This window comes from Urocitellus parryii, chromosome 1, assembly GCF_045843805.1.
Source record: "Urocitellus parryii isolate mUroPar1 chromosome 1, mUroPar1.hap1, whole genome shotgun sequence".
Classification (NCBI taxonomy): Eukaryota; Metazoa; Chordata; class Mammalia; order Rodentia; family Sciuridae; genus Urocitellus; species Urocitellus parryii.
The window spans coordinates 64,892,301-64,910,578 of record NC_135531.1 but is presented as its reverse complement, the minus strand read 5'-3'; the positions used below and the strand labels follow the sequence as shown (position 1 = coordinate 64,910,578).

Genomic DNA, 18,278 nt, shown 5'->3' with positions numbered 1-18,278 from the left:
GAGCTAATTGTAAATATGCATTCTACATCAGTTAACATATTTTCAAAGATAATTAAAAATGGTGCGATTTAAATATACTTCAATATCTTATGTAGTAGTTTATATTAGTCATAAAATGGTTTGATCCTCTGTAATAGATATAATAATCAACTAAGTTGTCAGATATGATCAATCTCAATTAGAGGAAACTAAATTATTATGATTGTACTTGTATTAATTACACATAGGTTTTTCTGTCTTGCTGCCTCAGAAAGCAAGTACACATTTTCTTTGTGCTTGTTAGCTAAATTGCCATTCTCTCACATTTATGAACCTAACATTCTAGAAATTTTCCTTTTATTATTGTGGCAGTGATTGACTATGGATGTTTTTCTTTCTTAGTAATGTGTATAAATATATGAACGGGTTGAAAATTAAGCTATCGAACACAAAATTAATATGATCTTAATTTCATGATCCTGGTGATGTTTTTTCTCCTTGTCTTTGAAATCTTGAGTTCTTCAATACATAAGAAAGGCCTGCTGTGTGAATTTGTACAGTGTGTGCACAGTACACAGGCTCTTAAGTCAAAGGAGTCAGTGGGGACTTGGCCACTATTCCACTTGACAAGTCTATGTGCACAGCTACCCAGATGGGATGGCTTCATTCTCTATCAGTGGCCTTAATGCTAAATAAACATAAAACTTATCTAATGTATAATGTTTATTTAAACTTGAAGTTAAAAATTAAGTGTGTTTAATAACAGAAAAATCATTGTAAGTCCGTTGCTATTCTAAAGCAAAAGTCACTTCCTTCTCAGGTAAATAACTATCATATAAAGAGAAAAGTTATTAATTTACATTACCCAGTTTTCTTAGTTTTAATATCTATGGTGTTTACTGATTAAATGAAGTTATTTGAGGTAGAAAATATGATGTTGCTTCTTTTTTGGGTCTTCAATGAACTATTCAACAAATCTTGATACTCTTTTGTCAGATTGTTGAAATGTGAATAACTTCACTGCTCCAAAATTCTTTCAGTGTGCTTATGTGCTGTAGAGGAGTTTATGTTTTTGTTTGCTTCTTGCTATCTGCCTTAACTAATTAATTCAAGATTTCACTTTAAAATGGCATCTGGCTTGCCGCTCAAAATACACTTCTTGCAACTTCCTATTGAAATGCCCATAAGGATGCTAAAAAAATTCATAATGAAAAAACTGACAATCTTCCTAGTGCCAGAATCTGAAATGAATTTATATTATTTGCATGTTTAATGAGGCCAGATTTTAAAACACAACCACATCCCACCTTAACTAAGGTGGGTAAGCCTTTCCACCTAGAAGCAAGAAGACCCTTCCCTCCTTTCTCACTTTGTTCAGCAAACCATCCCAAGTGCTCATTACAAGCAGCTAGAGGACAGGTCAAACTATCCATCTTCTTCACTCCCAATTTTTCTATATACTTGTCCAGAGATTATATCTCCTACAAACCACTGATGGGCAGCATTCAGGGAGTTGATATTGAGGACGGTGCGTTGTACTTACCGGGAGTATATTATCTAAGTGAAGAGGATTAGATAGAGGCAAAGAAAAGAAGAGATCACTGCATTCTGATGATTCTTAGAGACCCCATTTCTTAGCATTTCTTAGAGCTGAGCACTAGGGGTAGGAGAATGACTATATCAGATCATTATTTCTGCATTATTTTAGACCCTGTTTAGAACTAAGAACTTTTGTAGGAGGTGAACATCATACTGATGTCCAATGATCAATCTGAAATGGGTATTTGACCAGCACAAATGTAGGCAACTAAGAGACCTGAAAGCAGTCTCCCTGGTTAATAAACACCACATGTGGAAGCATCTGTTCTCATTCTAAGTATGCAAATGGGAAAGAAGTGGGAGGAGGGCAGGTTTTCTCTTCTGAAGAGAAATGGTCATCATCTTGAGCAGGAAAAAGAAAAACATTCTCCAGAAAATGATTTCTTATGAGAACAAGAAAGAAATTATAGAGAACTGGTAACTTTGTAGTAGAAACTAGGGATTCTATGAAACAGAAGTAGAAGGTATAAAAGGTGAACTTTTTTTACCCAAATTATTTTTTAATGACAACTCATCTATATTATTTTGAACACAAAGTTCCTTACATTTTCTGTATTTATTTAATATTACAAACAATTAGTTTATATTAATTCCATAAGTCTGTGACTCCTTAGGGAAGCATCCTAAAGTGTTGTTTTTATTTTTGCTGTTTTCAAATATGCTTTGCTGACTGTTTTTTCACTATTTTGAAGTAACTGCACATTTACAGAAAGCTTACAGGAATAGTACTAAGAATTGCCATGTACCTTTCACCCAAATTGCCCAATGTTAATGTTTTTCCACATTTGCTTTATGGTTTCCTCTCTATACATAAACATATTTTTCCTGAACCATTTAAGTTTCCTGAAACTTTATCCCTAAGTACTTCAGTGTGCTTTCCCTAAATCCTAATACATTTCTTAACTCCAAAATAATGGTCAAAATAAGAGCATTAACATTGACTTAATGCTACTTTTTAATCTACAGGTCTTATTTAGATTTTTCCAATTGTCCCAATAATATCTTTTATAACAAAAGGAAACATGGTTCTCTTTTTCTATCATGTCTTGTCTCTTTTAATCTAGAACAGTTCCCCAGCTTTTCTTTGTCTTTCTCATTCTTGCACTTGTGTTAAATGGAAGCCAGTTATTATTTAGAGCATCTCACAATTTGGTTTTATTTGGTATTTCCTCATGATTAGACTTGGGAGTTCATATGTTTGGTAAGAATACCCCAGTAGCTTTGTGTTTTTCTCAGTATGTCATTTCAGGAGGCACATATGGTTATTTGTACCATTACTGTTAATGTTAATTTTGATCATTTGGTTAAGGTGTTTCTTATCAGAATTCTATAAATGGAAATTATTATTTTTCCTTTTGTAACTTTAACTTGGAGACAGAACTTTGAAGCTATAGTAAATAAGCCCTTCCTCCTTATACCTTCAGCAGCTATTTTTGGCATTCATCAATGATTCTTATTTGAATTTCTTACTTTGTTGGTTGCCATATGGATATCTTTTAATTCTGTCTTTCATTTTCCATATATTACATGTCTTTCTACTAGAACAAAAAGGCTATTCTTTCTTTCCCATTCATGTTCATTTATGCTCATATATACTGATGGATTAAATATTCAGTGGGTTTAGCTTGTGAAAATTGTCCTAAATTTGGCCAGTGGGAATCTCTTCAAGCTGGATCATTTCTACTTTTAGAGATTTCTTTTGTGGTACTGAGCTTCAAACCTAGGGCCTCACACATGCTAGGCAGACACTCTACTACTGAGCTATATCTCTAGCCTCATTTCTGCTTTTAAAATGGCCCATTATTGTTTGAGCACTCAGAAGCTTATCTTGTATTTCCCCAACCTTAACCCCGGAAACAGCCATTTCTTTAATGAGTCCTGGGTCTTTTCAGTGGAAAGTGGTATTTAAAGCTCATTAGAGTAATATAGCTTCTATGCCTCCAACCAACAGAACTAGAAGATAGATGTCTCTGTGTCTACATGTCACATATATCTATATCTCTCTTTATCAATATATATCAACAACACAAGTGCAGCTAAGGCCTCAATTTTTCAGTCCCTTACTACAGAATTCATTCTAGCCTTTCTGCTTTCCATGGTTATAACCAACTTCTCTGAAAGTGTGAAACCTGCCTACCATTATCCATGATATATGTATCTATTCATAATCTTTGTCTACAATTTCATCCTATAAAAGTATTTTGATCAAAAATATTTTATGACACTCATAGATGACGGTAGGAGAAACATTTTTAAGGATAAATTCTTGTTTTTAATTCAGAATGAAAGTATGACTTTTTCATTTTGAACTTCTTTGACCCTAAGCATTATAGTTTTGACCTCAGATTCTTGTTTGGAATATTGTTTATAATCTACCAATTCCAGTTTTTCCTTATTTATCTTTTTCACAAAAAACTGTATGCTTTGGCTTAGATGCATAATAAGGTTGGATCACTTAACTAGCAAGCATTTTTATTAAAGATGAACTATTTGGGGTCACAATATATAGAGACCAACCAAACTAAATTCATACTGAGGGAGAATATTACTACATCATGTATCTGAAAAGTTCAGATTTAAATTTGACTTTGGGCATATTTGGTTCCAAGAATTCAAAGAACCTCATCAGGACCTAGTCGCTTAGTTTCTTGCCTTTGTTTCCCTTTTCATAGCAAGGAGGCTGTGTGAAGTTTCAGATTCATATCCTCACAGCTTCCATTTCAGGGCAAAAGAACACAACTCCTTATCAGTTTAACAAAGAAACTGAAAATAACCGAACTGAACTTGCTTAGCTGGGGTCATATGTTCATTCATAAAACAGTTATAGATGGGGATATAATATTTTTTCTGCTATGTCTACGTTACGTTACGTTAGTTCCCTAAGCCTAACTCAAACTGTGTAGAGAAAACTCTGGGGTTACCAAGGAAAATTAAAGGAATTTTTAGCAGAAGAAGAAGAGAGGACAGGAAAATAATTTAAAAAGGGTTCAGTACAATTTTATACTTATCAACTCATTAGGTTTCCAAGAAAAAGAGAAAGGAAAAAAGTAAGGATCTATTATAGTAATTAAAACAAAAGAAAATAAAGATGTATTATCTCAAATAGGCTCTGCTTTATACCAACAGAAGCTCATTATTTGAAAAGAGCACTAAAAATATTTTTAACTTTTCTACCAGTTATGATGTCTTGATGTTGCCCTTCCTAATTTCTAGTTAACCAGTGCTATAAGGTAAGCTTTACAGATAAAGAAAGGTACTTTATCTGTAAAGAAAGGTACTTAAAATGTTACTGATAATTTTAAAAAATAAACAAAAAGAAGCCCTCTAGTTAATTCTCTGGCCCCTACCACTACACCACAATCGTGGGTATTAGGATTCAGAATATTTTACAAATTTGCATTCTTATCAGAACTCTTGAATTATCTAACTTAGGCAATTTTCTGAGCCCTTAATTTTCTCATCTGTCAAATAACGGATTCTTATTCTGTGATTCTGACCTTCCAGTTCTGTGATTTTGTCTGTCTTCTACATATTCATTTTTATCCTTTGTTTTTATCTTAGTGGACATTTTGTATGAAGCATAGGGTAGTATTAGAGGGAGGATTTAGGGATAAAGAGAATGAGAAAGTTAAAAGTGTTTTCAAGTCTTTGAATCCAGGCATTTGGAAGAATAGTAATAACAAAACTGAGTTAGGAATGTAGGAAAAAAGATTTAGAGGGTAGATTACAAGGTTTTGTTTTTGCTTTGTGGAATTTTTTAAAATGTTATATTTGAAGTATTTATAGAACAGCTTCTTTAGTTCTTCCATCATGTTTAACAGGTATTTCTATAATTACACTTAACACATTATGATATATTTTAAATCTGTAATGCTGAACCTCAGCTGAGTCCTCACTGATGCTTGAACTACTCTTCTTCCTTAGTCAGCTACTTCTGCTTTCCTCAGAGACTGGTACAGTAGTTTACTATTCTCTTTGTGTCCCCTGCATTATCTTGGTCCCTTCCCTGTCAATTAAAATTGTCTCATATTTTACAGAGGAAAGAAAAAAATAAAGACCATTAGACTCAAATTTCTTCAGATTCTAAGTTTCACCAGCAATATCATTACACCTTTAGTCATATTTCTTTCTTCTTATCTTGGAAATAGAAATGTTCTTTCTTTTCAATACTTATCCTCTGTCTATTCTCTTTATTCTACCTCTTGTTACTTTTTTGCATATGCTGCCCATTCCCTCCTCCAAAAGAATTTTTCTTTGGCCTATCCATTTCCTTTGACTGGAATTTTCTTAGAATGTAATACCAGTGAGCAAAATCTTTACACAAGCTTAAACCTCTTGTCCACTTCTCCTGTGGAATTGGCAGGAGATAGCTGATAGAAAGGTCCTGTCAGCCCTTTTAAATCCCAAACAACCATCCATTTCTCTCTCACTGTGACTCCTTTGCCACTGTCTCCTGGAGGGTGGATTCCTAGGGTTTGATCATTGCACAGTAGTGCAGGGCCTGAAACCTCATAGGAGATAAATTAAGGCATATTGAATTGACTTCCCAACCAACTTTTCAACCCATTTCAAATTCTGTGAAAGTCCCATTCTGAAGGTTACTATTTACCAACCAAATAAGAAAGCTTTCTTTTCTGTCTTCATCATACCTGATCTCTGAAATATTTGACTGCTTAGTTTTGTTTTAAATGTCTATTAATTTTTCATTTGTGACTTTAATGTTTCTTTATTTTTCCATATTGTTATTAAAGTATCCTTTTATTATTTATTTTTAGCTATGTCTCAGAAAGCTAAAAGGCTTAAGCTTCACCCAGCAATTTAGATATTTTCTAGTCAACCTGCACCTACTTGCTGCTTCTTAAAAGTCTAACTTGCTTGATTTTTTAAAATATTTTCTTCCAATTTTTATCCAATCACATTTGCTGCCTTTTCTCAATTGGTAGAATTTTCTAATTACATTCCTGGCTTTCTTATCTTGTTTTTCCCCCATTTTAATGCTTTCATGGTTTTTTAAATATATTTTTTAGTTGTCAATGGACCTTTATTTTATTTATTTATATGCAGTGCTGAGAATCAAACCCAGCTCCTCATACATGCTAGGCAAGCGCTCTACCACTGAGCTACAACCCTAGTCCTCATGTGGTTTTAACCATCATAAAATCTGATAAAATTCTAAATCAGGTATTATGACCAGCACAAAATGAAAATTCATTCAATTGAAGCTATATCTCTAGTCTTGATCTCTAATAAATCTTTACCTATATTTATAGTGTTTATAGCTCAGTTCTAACTTAATGTCTACTAGTACCTTCAGATTCAACATATCAGACATTTCCTTAAGCCTGCTAGTTCCTGAGTTCCTTATATATAAATGAGTAGCATCATCATCTACTGTCACCAAGTTGGAAACAGGAATTACCTCAATTTTGCCCTTCTCTTGTCTCTCACACTGTCACCACCCCTGTGAAGTAATTTGTGAAATGAATGATTATCAAATTCTCTTACTCCTTCTTATTCAGCACTACCTACAACTCTTTTTACCATCTCTTGCCAGGACTTTTTGCAACAGTCTTCAAATTTGAATTCATGTTCCTCTAGATTTATCTTCCTTAAACATAAATTTGAACTTGTCTCTGTAAACCTATGAATTATTTCCTATAGCTATATTCAGTCTAGTTAACCATTGCTTAAGGTAGGCTTTATTATATATATATATATATATATATATATATATATATATATATATATATATATGAAGGATCTTGAGAAAGAAAAATTTAAAAGAACAGGAACTTGAGAGAATGGAATGGTTGGAAGGAGCTAGCTTTGAAAACAAGAAGAAATTCTTTTTTTCCTACTTCTGAATAACAGGTGAAAATATAAATCTGTAAACAATAGAGTATTGGGCTGAAAATGAAGGCATAGCAAGAACTTGATGACTTTCCTGTAAGCCAGAAGGACAAAGTATATTCAGGATGGTATAATCACCATGAGGGTCAGCTCACAAGTCAACTGCTAAGTTTTCAGGAATTTCCTGAGCTACTTGTTAAAGCATTGGTAACTTCAAATTTCCCATACAGAATAATTATGCCACAGAAATTGGAAAATGCTACAAATCAGAATCATACACCTCCCCATCCCACACCCAGGTGCAATGTTTAATGGGTGTACAGGCTTCTGGTTTTCATGAAGGGTAAGCCAGAATACTTCCAAATGATGAAGACGAAGTGGAAGTTGGAGAACATGGTTATATTGTGGAAGTTCTCAACCTTAATTTATGTTTCCCTCCAGGAAATCTCTACTATAAAACAGAAATTTTAGCAAAGGGGTAGTCAAAGAGATGGGAATTATTATATTAGGCTTTCAGGTAATTTAAGGTATTGGAGAAAGAAATGAAATGTTGACAGTGGCATGGGGAAGGGCAGAGTAATTTAGTCATAAAATAATAGAGAAATATCTAAGTAAACATGGAGGAATTGTAGGGAAATATTCTAGTTGGAATATATAATAATTTTGTGAATGTCAGAAGAAATAAGAAATATATTAGGCAAGGGAATTATTTGGATCTCTGTACAAAGCATTCAGAGTACTGACAAATGAAAAAGTGGGCAGCGGGTTGTAAAGGAAGGCAATGAACTAAAACTTCTGAAGATCTCAAAGGTGGTTAGATGTTTAATGTAAATCAGAGGATGAGTGATACGTCATAAACTGAAAATGGCTGAAGAAAACAAAATTGTATTCATTCACCCAATTAAGTCAATGTCAAATGCCATAGAATACTGAGGTACTAGTAGCTCAAGTAATACTTATCAATAGTGATTCTGGGCACTCCAGCCATTGTTATCTGCAATGCTCAATACCTATAGGGAGACAAGCAGGAGCCCCAGGGACATGTGCTCTGTGTTTAATAAGGATAACAAAAAACAAGGAGAAAAGCTTTTCATATAACTTAATATTAAACAATTCCAAAAAAGCATCAAAGATTTATTCAAGAAAAAAAATCAAAAGTGTTATACTTCCTTATTCTTACTTTATGATTTCATATTATTATGTTTAATTATGTGGCAGGTATTGAGGTGGAGAGACAGGTTAGGGTTCACGTACCACAATTTTTTCACTTCTTTAAAAGTTCTATTCCGGTGCTGGCTGACTGACTCCAGGTAAACAGTAATTTATTCAATTTTATCAGAGTAAAGCAAAAATATCTCATGGAATATACAGTGTGTCTTCATGCAAGTGAGTAAGTGAGCTTGTATTTAAAATAAAATATTTGGATTTAACTTTCCTTATTTTTAAATGTAAACTTTTTACTTTTTCATTTCTTAAATTATCAGAGTAATGTGGGATTAATAATTTCTAATCACTAGAAAAGAGCTTGTTTAAGAGCTTGATTTAAACCAGGTATTGTGGTGCACATCTGTAATCCCAATGGCTCTGGAGGCTGAGGCAGGAGGATCATGAATTCAAAGCCAGCCTCAGCAACTTCGAAAGACCCTGTCTCCAAACAAACTATTTAAAAAGGGCTGAGGATATGGCTCAGTAGTTAAGCACCTCTGAGGTCAATCCTGGATACAAAAAAAAAGTAGGGGGAAGAGTTTTATTTGAAAAGAAAGAGGGAATATATAACCCATATATGATGCCCACAAATTAATAATTTTGAAGATGAATATTAATAAGTTCTTTTGCATTTGTTATATTATTTTATAGTAGCTAATTGTATAGGCAAAGGGAAAGGTGAGTTCAAATGTTGATCCATGCTGCATGAATACAGTGAGCAATCTTTTTTAAAAGCACATAGCTTAGAAATAATATCTGTGAAGCTACTAATTTGAAAAAAAAATCTGTAATTTCTATTTACAGAATAAATCATTAAATTAAGCAACGTGTACAGCTGACTTGAAACCAATATAGCTCGAATCTGTAATTCTGTGTAAATTCCTCCTGACTAAAATGTACATTTTTTTCTTGTAAATTGAAGATAGTATTGTAGTTATTCATATTTCTGACACTTAAACAGACATACATTCCTTCATATTTTACTGTCCTTTGGGATACAGTTTAAAATTTAATAGAAGTTAGAAAATTGATTCATTTAGGTCAGTCCGATGTTGCCACATGAATCAAAATATTTGTTTTTGTCCTGTTCATGTTCTAGATACCATACTCCTCAGCATCTCCTGGGAATTATGTAGTAAGTACATTTGGGTTTGTTTGCTCATAAGAATTGATGTTACGTTTTTATTTGAGCAATGAAATAGTTGTCCAGATGTTAAGAAGAGCCCCTGTGTATTGGCCAAGAAGTGAACATCTTGAGTTGTTTCATCTGCCAACCTCAGTACATATGTTGATGTTCATTAGTGAAACAGTTATCAATCTGGTTAGAATTGCCCTAAGTACTGTGTTTTACTTCAGCATATGTTTCTGGAAACCAGTACAATGCTCTCTGTCCAATCACAAAGAGAGCCATCCTCAGTTAAACAATGATATGCTTGAATTTGCAGTTCTCCAGGAGAATAATGTACGCCCCCTCCCCAACCCACTCACCACACATAAAGTTTAACATCTAAGAAGATGTTAAACTTTCTCCCAATCACAAAGTGAATCAGACAGCAGAATAATGCCTAGTAGTTTGCAAATATCTTCTAGTTTTTTGTTATTCTTAAAAACTGAAAACACCAACTTTTTCTCATTGTTTTTTAATATATGGTAAAATTTTTTCTAGTAATTCATATAGTCCTGAAGTTAAAATTGCAGGTTTTATATAAACTCTTGAACTCACAAATGACTTTTTAACCATAATCAAATTTGATTCTTGATACATCTCAAGGCCACCATAAAGGATAATTTGTTATAATTTAGGGGGAAATGCCTAATAGAGAAGAAAGAATAAAATGATAAAAAGGGAAATTTTCCTAAGGAAATGTTCAGAGTTTGGGGTCAACTGGAATAGAAATTAAAGGAGTACATGAGAAGAAAATCAACGAGCATTGTACCTGCCTTAGAAATAGTGTTTATTAACATAGTGAAAAGTGCACACTCCATTGGATCTGTGAACTTAGTGCTTAATGTTCCTACAAGTTATATAAACTGAGGAAGTTTAATTTCCTTCACATTTTGTATGAAACAAATCATAAGTAAGAAAATTGGGGTAAAACTATTTTAAAAATCATTTAATAAGCCTCATACAGAGTTTAGTGAAAATATAGATTTATTTGAAGGGAAATTTAAGTTGTTTATTAAATACCAAATACATATATTATTTGAAATAATTGGTAGGCTATATCTACACACTAAGAATGAAATGAAAATTTAGCCATGTAAGAGTTAATGTACATGGGACATCTGAAAAATTCTGAAACCCATTGTCTGAATTATCCATTTTGATTGCCTGAATCAACTTCAGAACATCCTAATCTCTACTTCAGTATGAGTGTGTAGCTGTAGTCTTAATAACCCACAGCATTAGGCAGCATTGTATCTCATTTCTAATTGATGTTATTGATAACTGAATGTATTCTACTCCAGAACTGTTGCAGTTGATGCTGAAAAAAGAAATAGCAGAATGTATCTGAGTTTCTTTGGTTTTTAAAGATATTCTCTTAAGTGAATATCTTTTTTGCTTCCTATTTTAAAGAACAGTGATACAAAATGTAATAAAATTACAGTAAACTAAATCACAAGTGCACATGAATTATTTCTATTTTATGGATTTGTAAAAGCACCGTTAAGTGGTTTCTCCTTAACCTCATTATACCTGATGTGATTAAGTCATGAATAATAAATCAGTGCTACAGGCTCATTGTTTTTGGAAACTTGTCAAAACAATCTCAACATAGTTAAGCTAAATTGTGTTTTGCATAATATTGAAATGATGGTGCATTCAAAGAAAATAAATTATGAAGAAATATATTTCCTCTGTTATTTTCAAATTGGATTATTGTAGAGATAAATCTTTGTTTTCCTTACATTGTTTAATTAAATGCCTTATTTTTACTGAAATTTTGTATAATTTAGGGTCCTCCAGGAGGTGGAGGGCCACCAGGAACACCCATCATGCCTAGTCCAGCAGGTATTGTAATTAAATTAGCCACATGGGCTTTTGATTACTAGAATAAAATCACAAAATTTAGAAAATTGTTTATTCAATAAATTGTTTTATGAAATAAAAAAGTAGTCATTATCTCATGGTTAAAGAAATAGAGTAGAAGTAGCAAATAGGAAGAAACAGAGTTGTAAAATAACTACTGTTAAGTTACATCAACTTTAGAATATTTTTGTTGTGTGGGTAACTGATTTAGCATGAAAACTGTTCATTGGTATGAATTGCCCAATAATTTATCAAACTTAATGATTCCTTGAAAATGAGAAAAAGATCCATAGCTCATATTTTAGAAAAAAATCTGTATAACATTAATGAAACAGATCTATTAGATTTGAAATAACAAATCAGAGCCACCATATCTGTCATCTTGCTAAGATGGATATACATGTGCTCACAGTTTTAATTACCCTATTTATAGAAATTTATTTATTAGTAAATTTGCCAGAGTGGGAAAAGTTTTTTGAATCTTCTAAGTTGAAATGTTACTTCAATATACCCATATGCATTTTACATAGTTATTTCAAATAGCTTTACCCTTTTTTCTTGTGACTTTAATACAGACTATTAGATGTGTTTGGAGACTCTACTGATTGGAGTTTAAATGAGTACAGTTTTAAAAAATACTCTGGTAACATATATCAAAAGCAGTGAAAAAGTTCATACCATTTGACTATAATCCCAACACTAGAAATGATTAAAGATACAATCCAAGATTTATGCACAAGGATGTTCATTTGTCATAGTCAATAGTGAAATAGTCAACATAATTTCCACTCTTAATACACTTTTCGTGAAGTTATTGAATTAATTTGTATAACATGATGGAATATAATTAAAATTTCATTAAAGTTATTTTCAAAGAATTTTTAATGAGAAAATAAATGCTCATGATTCAACACAATATGATCATAAGTATACATATAAATGCATATACATATATATATATGTTATATATATATCAAAAATCTAAAAAGTAGGGGAAAAGAAACTGTTGGAATTACTTCTAGGTAATAAAATAGGAAATTTTTATAACTAGAAATAATTTTTAATTGTTTCATTGTTGATTCATATTTTAACTGGTTTGTTGAAGTTTGAGATATATAGAAACTTAAAATTCATGTCATTAATGATCCTCAAAAATAAGTTTTTAAATTTTCAACTTTCAAATTTCAATAAAACCAGTTTGACAATACAAAATTTTACTTTACTTCACTAACTCTTTATACTGCACTCATAAATATTTTATACTCTCTATCCTCAAAGCATATTCACTATTAATAAAATTCATTGAAGATAGAATTATATGAACAGCTCATCTCCCCTACATTTACATTCTTGTATCATGGAGTCAATGTTTAATTTATGAAGGGAACATGTGATTAAGAAACACTTTAACTACAAGACTAAAGAAAATTGGAGCAACTCTAAACATTGCAAGTGATAAGTAATTTTACCACTTCTAACTTTAAAGTCAGAAATTGCAACCAGCATATCTTCCAGGCATTCTTGTATACTCATTATATATTCATTCTTTATCACAATCACTCCTCTAATATTAAGTCAACACCCCTTAGCCCCCAAAATAGGTGACAAAAATTCACTTTACTGTAAATTTCTTCTATTAATTAAAAAAGTCAAGGCAATTTCTAGAAAAGGACACCCTATTCCTTTTTATTCTTTATCAGGTGAAATTATATTCTCTATTGGTCTTAAAAATGATAAATTCATGTCCTTTATGCATAGTTAAAATATATAGCTCATTTTTCCTTTCACCAAGACTAACAATAATTCAGTTGAAAACCCATTTGAAAGTTGTATGTATTTAAAAGATAATCTAAGATTTTCTGAAAGAGAACTTTGCAGGTCATAGAGTTTATTCCATTAGTTAAATCCAAGTTAGCCAATATTTATTTTCTGAGGCATGTAATCTCAATGAGATTATTATAGCCTAAGTGAAAGTAGAAGACAAAAATAAGACAATATGTAGACTGTTATTCAAGGCAGAATTTCTTGGTGGGGGAACCCTTGTTTACTTGGAAATATCAGGAAAAAAAAATACTTCATGGAATAGATAACATAAAATAAGTCTTGAATTTCAGTAGGTGGGACCTGGGGAAAAGATGCTTGGAGGAAAAGAAAACAAAAATTCAAAGATAGGAAAATTTGGTCATAAGCAGGAAAGAACCAATAGCCTAGGTATATAACAACATGAAAATCATTAAAGCCACAAAAATAGATTGAGACCTCACTTAGTATAAACAAGTAGGGGTCAGCCTGAGGGACTATGTAGTAATCTATGTAGAATCTATTTTAATTGTAGGAATTAACTAAGAGACATGTAAATTTTTTTAAACACTCTAAAATGTTACAGATTTGTATGGGTTATATACTACACTTATTTTATAATAATGAATCAAGAAAAAAATGAGCAAGAAGAATTTTATTAAACTGTTGGGTGGAGGAATCTGGCTTTTACTTTAAAACAAGAGAGTTTTTTATTCCAGTTACATAATCTCGTTCTAATCTCTTTCTTTTTAAATTAAGCCAGGATATTCTACGTGCTCTTACTAATTAATAGCTAAAATGATTTATCTTTAGAATTTTTAGATAGTAACCTAAGGAAATAATGAAAGTTAAAAAGATAATAAATGTGAATTTTAAGAGATTTTTATTGTATGCATACATGTGATTGCTTAGAGAAGTCAAAAAGTATCCACGTTTTTAAAAAACAAAAAATTTTACTGTAACCTTTTAGATTGTTGAAGTAATAATTCTTTGACCTGAATTACTGAAGTGACTATTTCTCTTATCATATACCTATCATACCATCATAGGTAGAATGACAGTTTGGGGGTCAGACTCCCAGATACTTGTTTCCAAATAGTAGTAATAGCTATCTCAGGTGTCACAGCTCTCAATACCTATGTGTATCCAGATCATCTTTGTTGTTTTGTGATGGCTTTTGTATAGATTATAAAGTAAGATATCAATTAAGTAATATTTTGTTTCAGATTCAACTAATTCTGGAGACAACATGTATACTTTAATGAATGCAGTACCTCCTGGACCTAACAGACCTAATGTAAATATGATTTTTTCCTTGGGGGGATATATTTTAAGACTTTCAAACTCAATACATTCTATTTCCTGAGTATTGTTTAAGCTTTGTATTTTATTATCCAAGAGACTATTGGATATCAGAAAAATTCTTTCTAGACTTTAGATTGAAGAAAAAACAGCATAGAATGCATAGGTTCTTATATAAATATAAAAGTGAACCTAACTATAAATGCTGACCTCTCAATTTATCTGAAACACTGAATGATTAATATTATTTAAAATGACAAGTTGTGTATAATCATTTATGTTTATATCATTTTTAGCACTATTTAATTTTTTCATTGTGATTTTTCTAATCCTCCTGAACTTGAAAATAAATTAGGAATTTGCACATGCACATTTTTCTTTAGATTATGAAATCTAGGGTTTAAATATGGAACTGAGACAGTTTTACAAGAAGAATATGGTCGTGATCTTTCCTGTAAAAAGTGTATAGGAAAATATTTATCCATGATATCAGGCCTACATGTTAACAAAAAATTTACAACAGATTATAGTTGTAAATATAATCTAAATAAATAAATGTAATGATAACATATAATTAAATAAATTAAACTAATATTTATTATTATAACATATAACAATATAGCTAAGACTATGCATAAAACATTATGCTACACATACATGTATATGTAAATATATAGCGTATAGCTGAAACTGGAGAAAAATCAGAAGTACATTTGTTTTGTGTTAAACTAACCAAACATGTATTTATGTGTTGTTGTCTTTTAAAACACTGTGGGGGCCAGATAAAAGGGCCAAACTTAATAAATTCACAGGCTATTGAGTTTTCTGGCTCTAGTTGCTCAGTTCAGATCTAAACTATGCTTTTAATAAAAGCTGAATAATAACAGTAAGTTCCAAGTCAATCTTTGACTTATCAGGGAGCATATATATTATATGTCATTTTACTAAAAATTCAATGGGCTTTTAGATAATTAATTTTAGGTAGCAAAATTATTCTTCTCCTGGGAAAACTTGAAAGCATGTGGTTTGTGTGCTCACAGTGGTAAAAATCCCCCATATTTCCACACAGTCATGGTAGTATTTGGGTTTATGTACTGAATTTTTTTTCTTCCAAAAACCTTTATGATTGGTAACTACCACTGCCCCTTCCATATACACATGAACACACTCCACATTCAGTATTCTGCACCATATACTATAGAAGGATTGCTTTCATCAACTTTGAAGAAAAAAATATTTTCAGCAGATTGTCTTAGCTCTAAGCATAAGATAACTTGGCTTCAAACTGGACTCCAAGTTTCCTCAGAAGTATTCTAGGGAGATGAGGGGAAGACAATGGGCAAGCCATTGACTTTCCATTACCAACTCTACTATAGCACATCTTTTCACAACTGTTTTGTACCAGACTTCTAATATTTAAGATGTTACTTGGAAAGAAGGAGAATTCCACTGCTTTAAAATATGTTAACTAGAACTGCTATAGAATATGTGACTGTCATTGAACTGACAAAGTTGAGACTGCCAAGAATTAGCTATGTTCAGCTATCCCTCAGGAACTAAATGTATTTAACCTGTAAGATGAAATTATTTATTATGTCCATTTGAACAAATGGCCTGCTAAAAAAAATATTAATGTTGTCATAATGATGTTGACATGTTCTTCTTAATAAGCCAATACATTTAACAGCTTCTTAAGAACTATCTTTGGTTTATAATAGAAAGTTTGTCAGGATCATAGGAGAAAATACTTATCATTTGCATGGCTGTCTAGTTGGGGATATCTAAGAAAAAAAATTTAATATAAATGAACATTATCCTGCACATCCAGAGCATAGAGAAGATGAACTGAGAGGGTTGGGACAGTTCAATGAGAGAATCTATAAGGCTGAAAAAAAATCAAGTAAAAACTCTCTATAACTTAAAAATGAAAATAAATTGTGGCAATGTTTTGTAATGTTAAAGGTAGATGTTATAACACTAAGATAAAATTTGTTTCAATATGATCACAATCATTTTCTTCATTTTTAATATAGTTTCCAATGGGTCCCGGGTCAGATGGTCCCATGGGTGGATTAGGAGGAATGGAGTCACATCACATGAATGGCTCTTTAGGTAAGGATTTTATAAGTATAGAATAAATTCAAAACAAAACCTTAATTCTATGTAGTGGATTCTATGGTTCACAAAAATTTTCTGTCCAGATACTTATTTTGAGATACTTCAACTTTTACCTCAGAATGATACTTCAATCTACAATATATTGTTTATGATAACTCAAAACCACTTGAAAACAAGAAATGTAAGAGTTGTTCTTCCCTTGCTCATAATCTTAGACATTTACTTTAATCTGTGAAAATCTAAGTGGTTTATGACAAAGGAAATATTGCTCCTTTGAGCATTTTTCATGCATGCCTCACTCAGAGGACTACATCATCCTCCCAACTGGTTTCTTTCTCTCCACTAATCTGTGGACATAGTCTCAGAAGAATTTCAGTTCTCTGCAAGAATTTCTTAATTTTGTTTTTATATTTTAATGTTTGTCTCCCTTTAAAAATAAAGTTGGTAATCACATTCCAGATAATCTGAATGGTTCCCTTGTAAGACAACACTGCTTACATTGTCTTCATTACAAAGCTGATTTCATGTATGTAACTGAAAGATGAAAACATGCTTCATATATGATGCCTTCTTACCAAATGAAGCCAAATATCCTCAAGGTGAATAAAAATTTTTACATAGTGAGAAGTAGAGATTAATGGTACAAAGTTGACTAGATTGCACAACACATTATAATTGTAGGCAAGACAAATACAAAACCAAAAGAAAAATGTATCTTATGTCTGTCTATATTTAAGTGACATAATCATAGACTAATTTAAAAGTCAACATTGGAAGTAAGAGACTGTAATAATTTTTTTTTCTTTTAGGAAGGGTCTTTTATGAGTTGGGATATAACTCAGTCGGTAGAGTGCTTGCTTCGTATGCACAAGGCCCTGGTTTCAATCTCCAACACCACAAAAGCCGGGGATGGGGGGGTCTTTTATTTTAATTGGACAAACTACACCTATGAGCCATTTAAGCTAGCTACAGATTTTACTCCCTCACCCCAAGGTTAGGAAATGCTTTCCTGTGATACTTGAAAGACTATGTGACTTCAGAAATTATTTGCAGATTGCAGCAAGTTGATAGGATTCATGCTAATTTTGCCTTGATTTCAAAGTCACACTTTGTTCTATTATTATTTTTAACATGCACTATATAATTTCAGTAGCTACTATGTATGACTATTTAATATGAAGTTAAATAAAATTTAAAATTCATTTATTCAGTTACACTGCCACATACAATGTGCACAACAGACACAGTAATAGCTAATGGCTTCCATAATGGATGTCACACAGAAATGTTTTCATCATCACACCAAGTTCTGTTGGACAGCATTATTTACACCCCCCACCCTGGATTGGGCCCATGGATACTCTACCACCTAAGTACATCCCCAGCCCTTTCT

At 31.9% G+C, this 18,278-nt stretch overlaps 1 protein-coding gene across 1 annotated transcript in view; it reads left to right on the top strand.

Moving 5' to 3' along the window:
* Positions 1 to 18,278, top strand: part of Ssbp2 (single stranded DNA binding protein 2) — a 342,976-nt gene that overhangs the window by 306,064 nt on the left and 18,634 nt on the right. The window contains exons 11-14 of the mRNA XM_026394552.2: positions 9,734 to 9,769; positions 11,593 to 11,647; positions 14,692 to 14,762; positions 16,801 to 16,879. Coding sequence (XP_026250337.1) covers positions 9,734 to 9,769; positions 11,593 to 11,647; positions 14,692 to 14,762; positions 16,801 to 16,879 — 241 coding nt within the window. The remainder of the gene's footprint in view (positions 1 to 9,733; positions 9,770 to 11,592; positions 11,648 to 14,691; positions 14,763 to 16,800; positions 16,880 to 18,278) is intronic.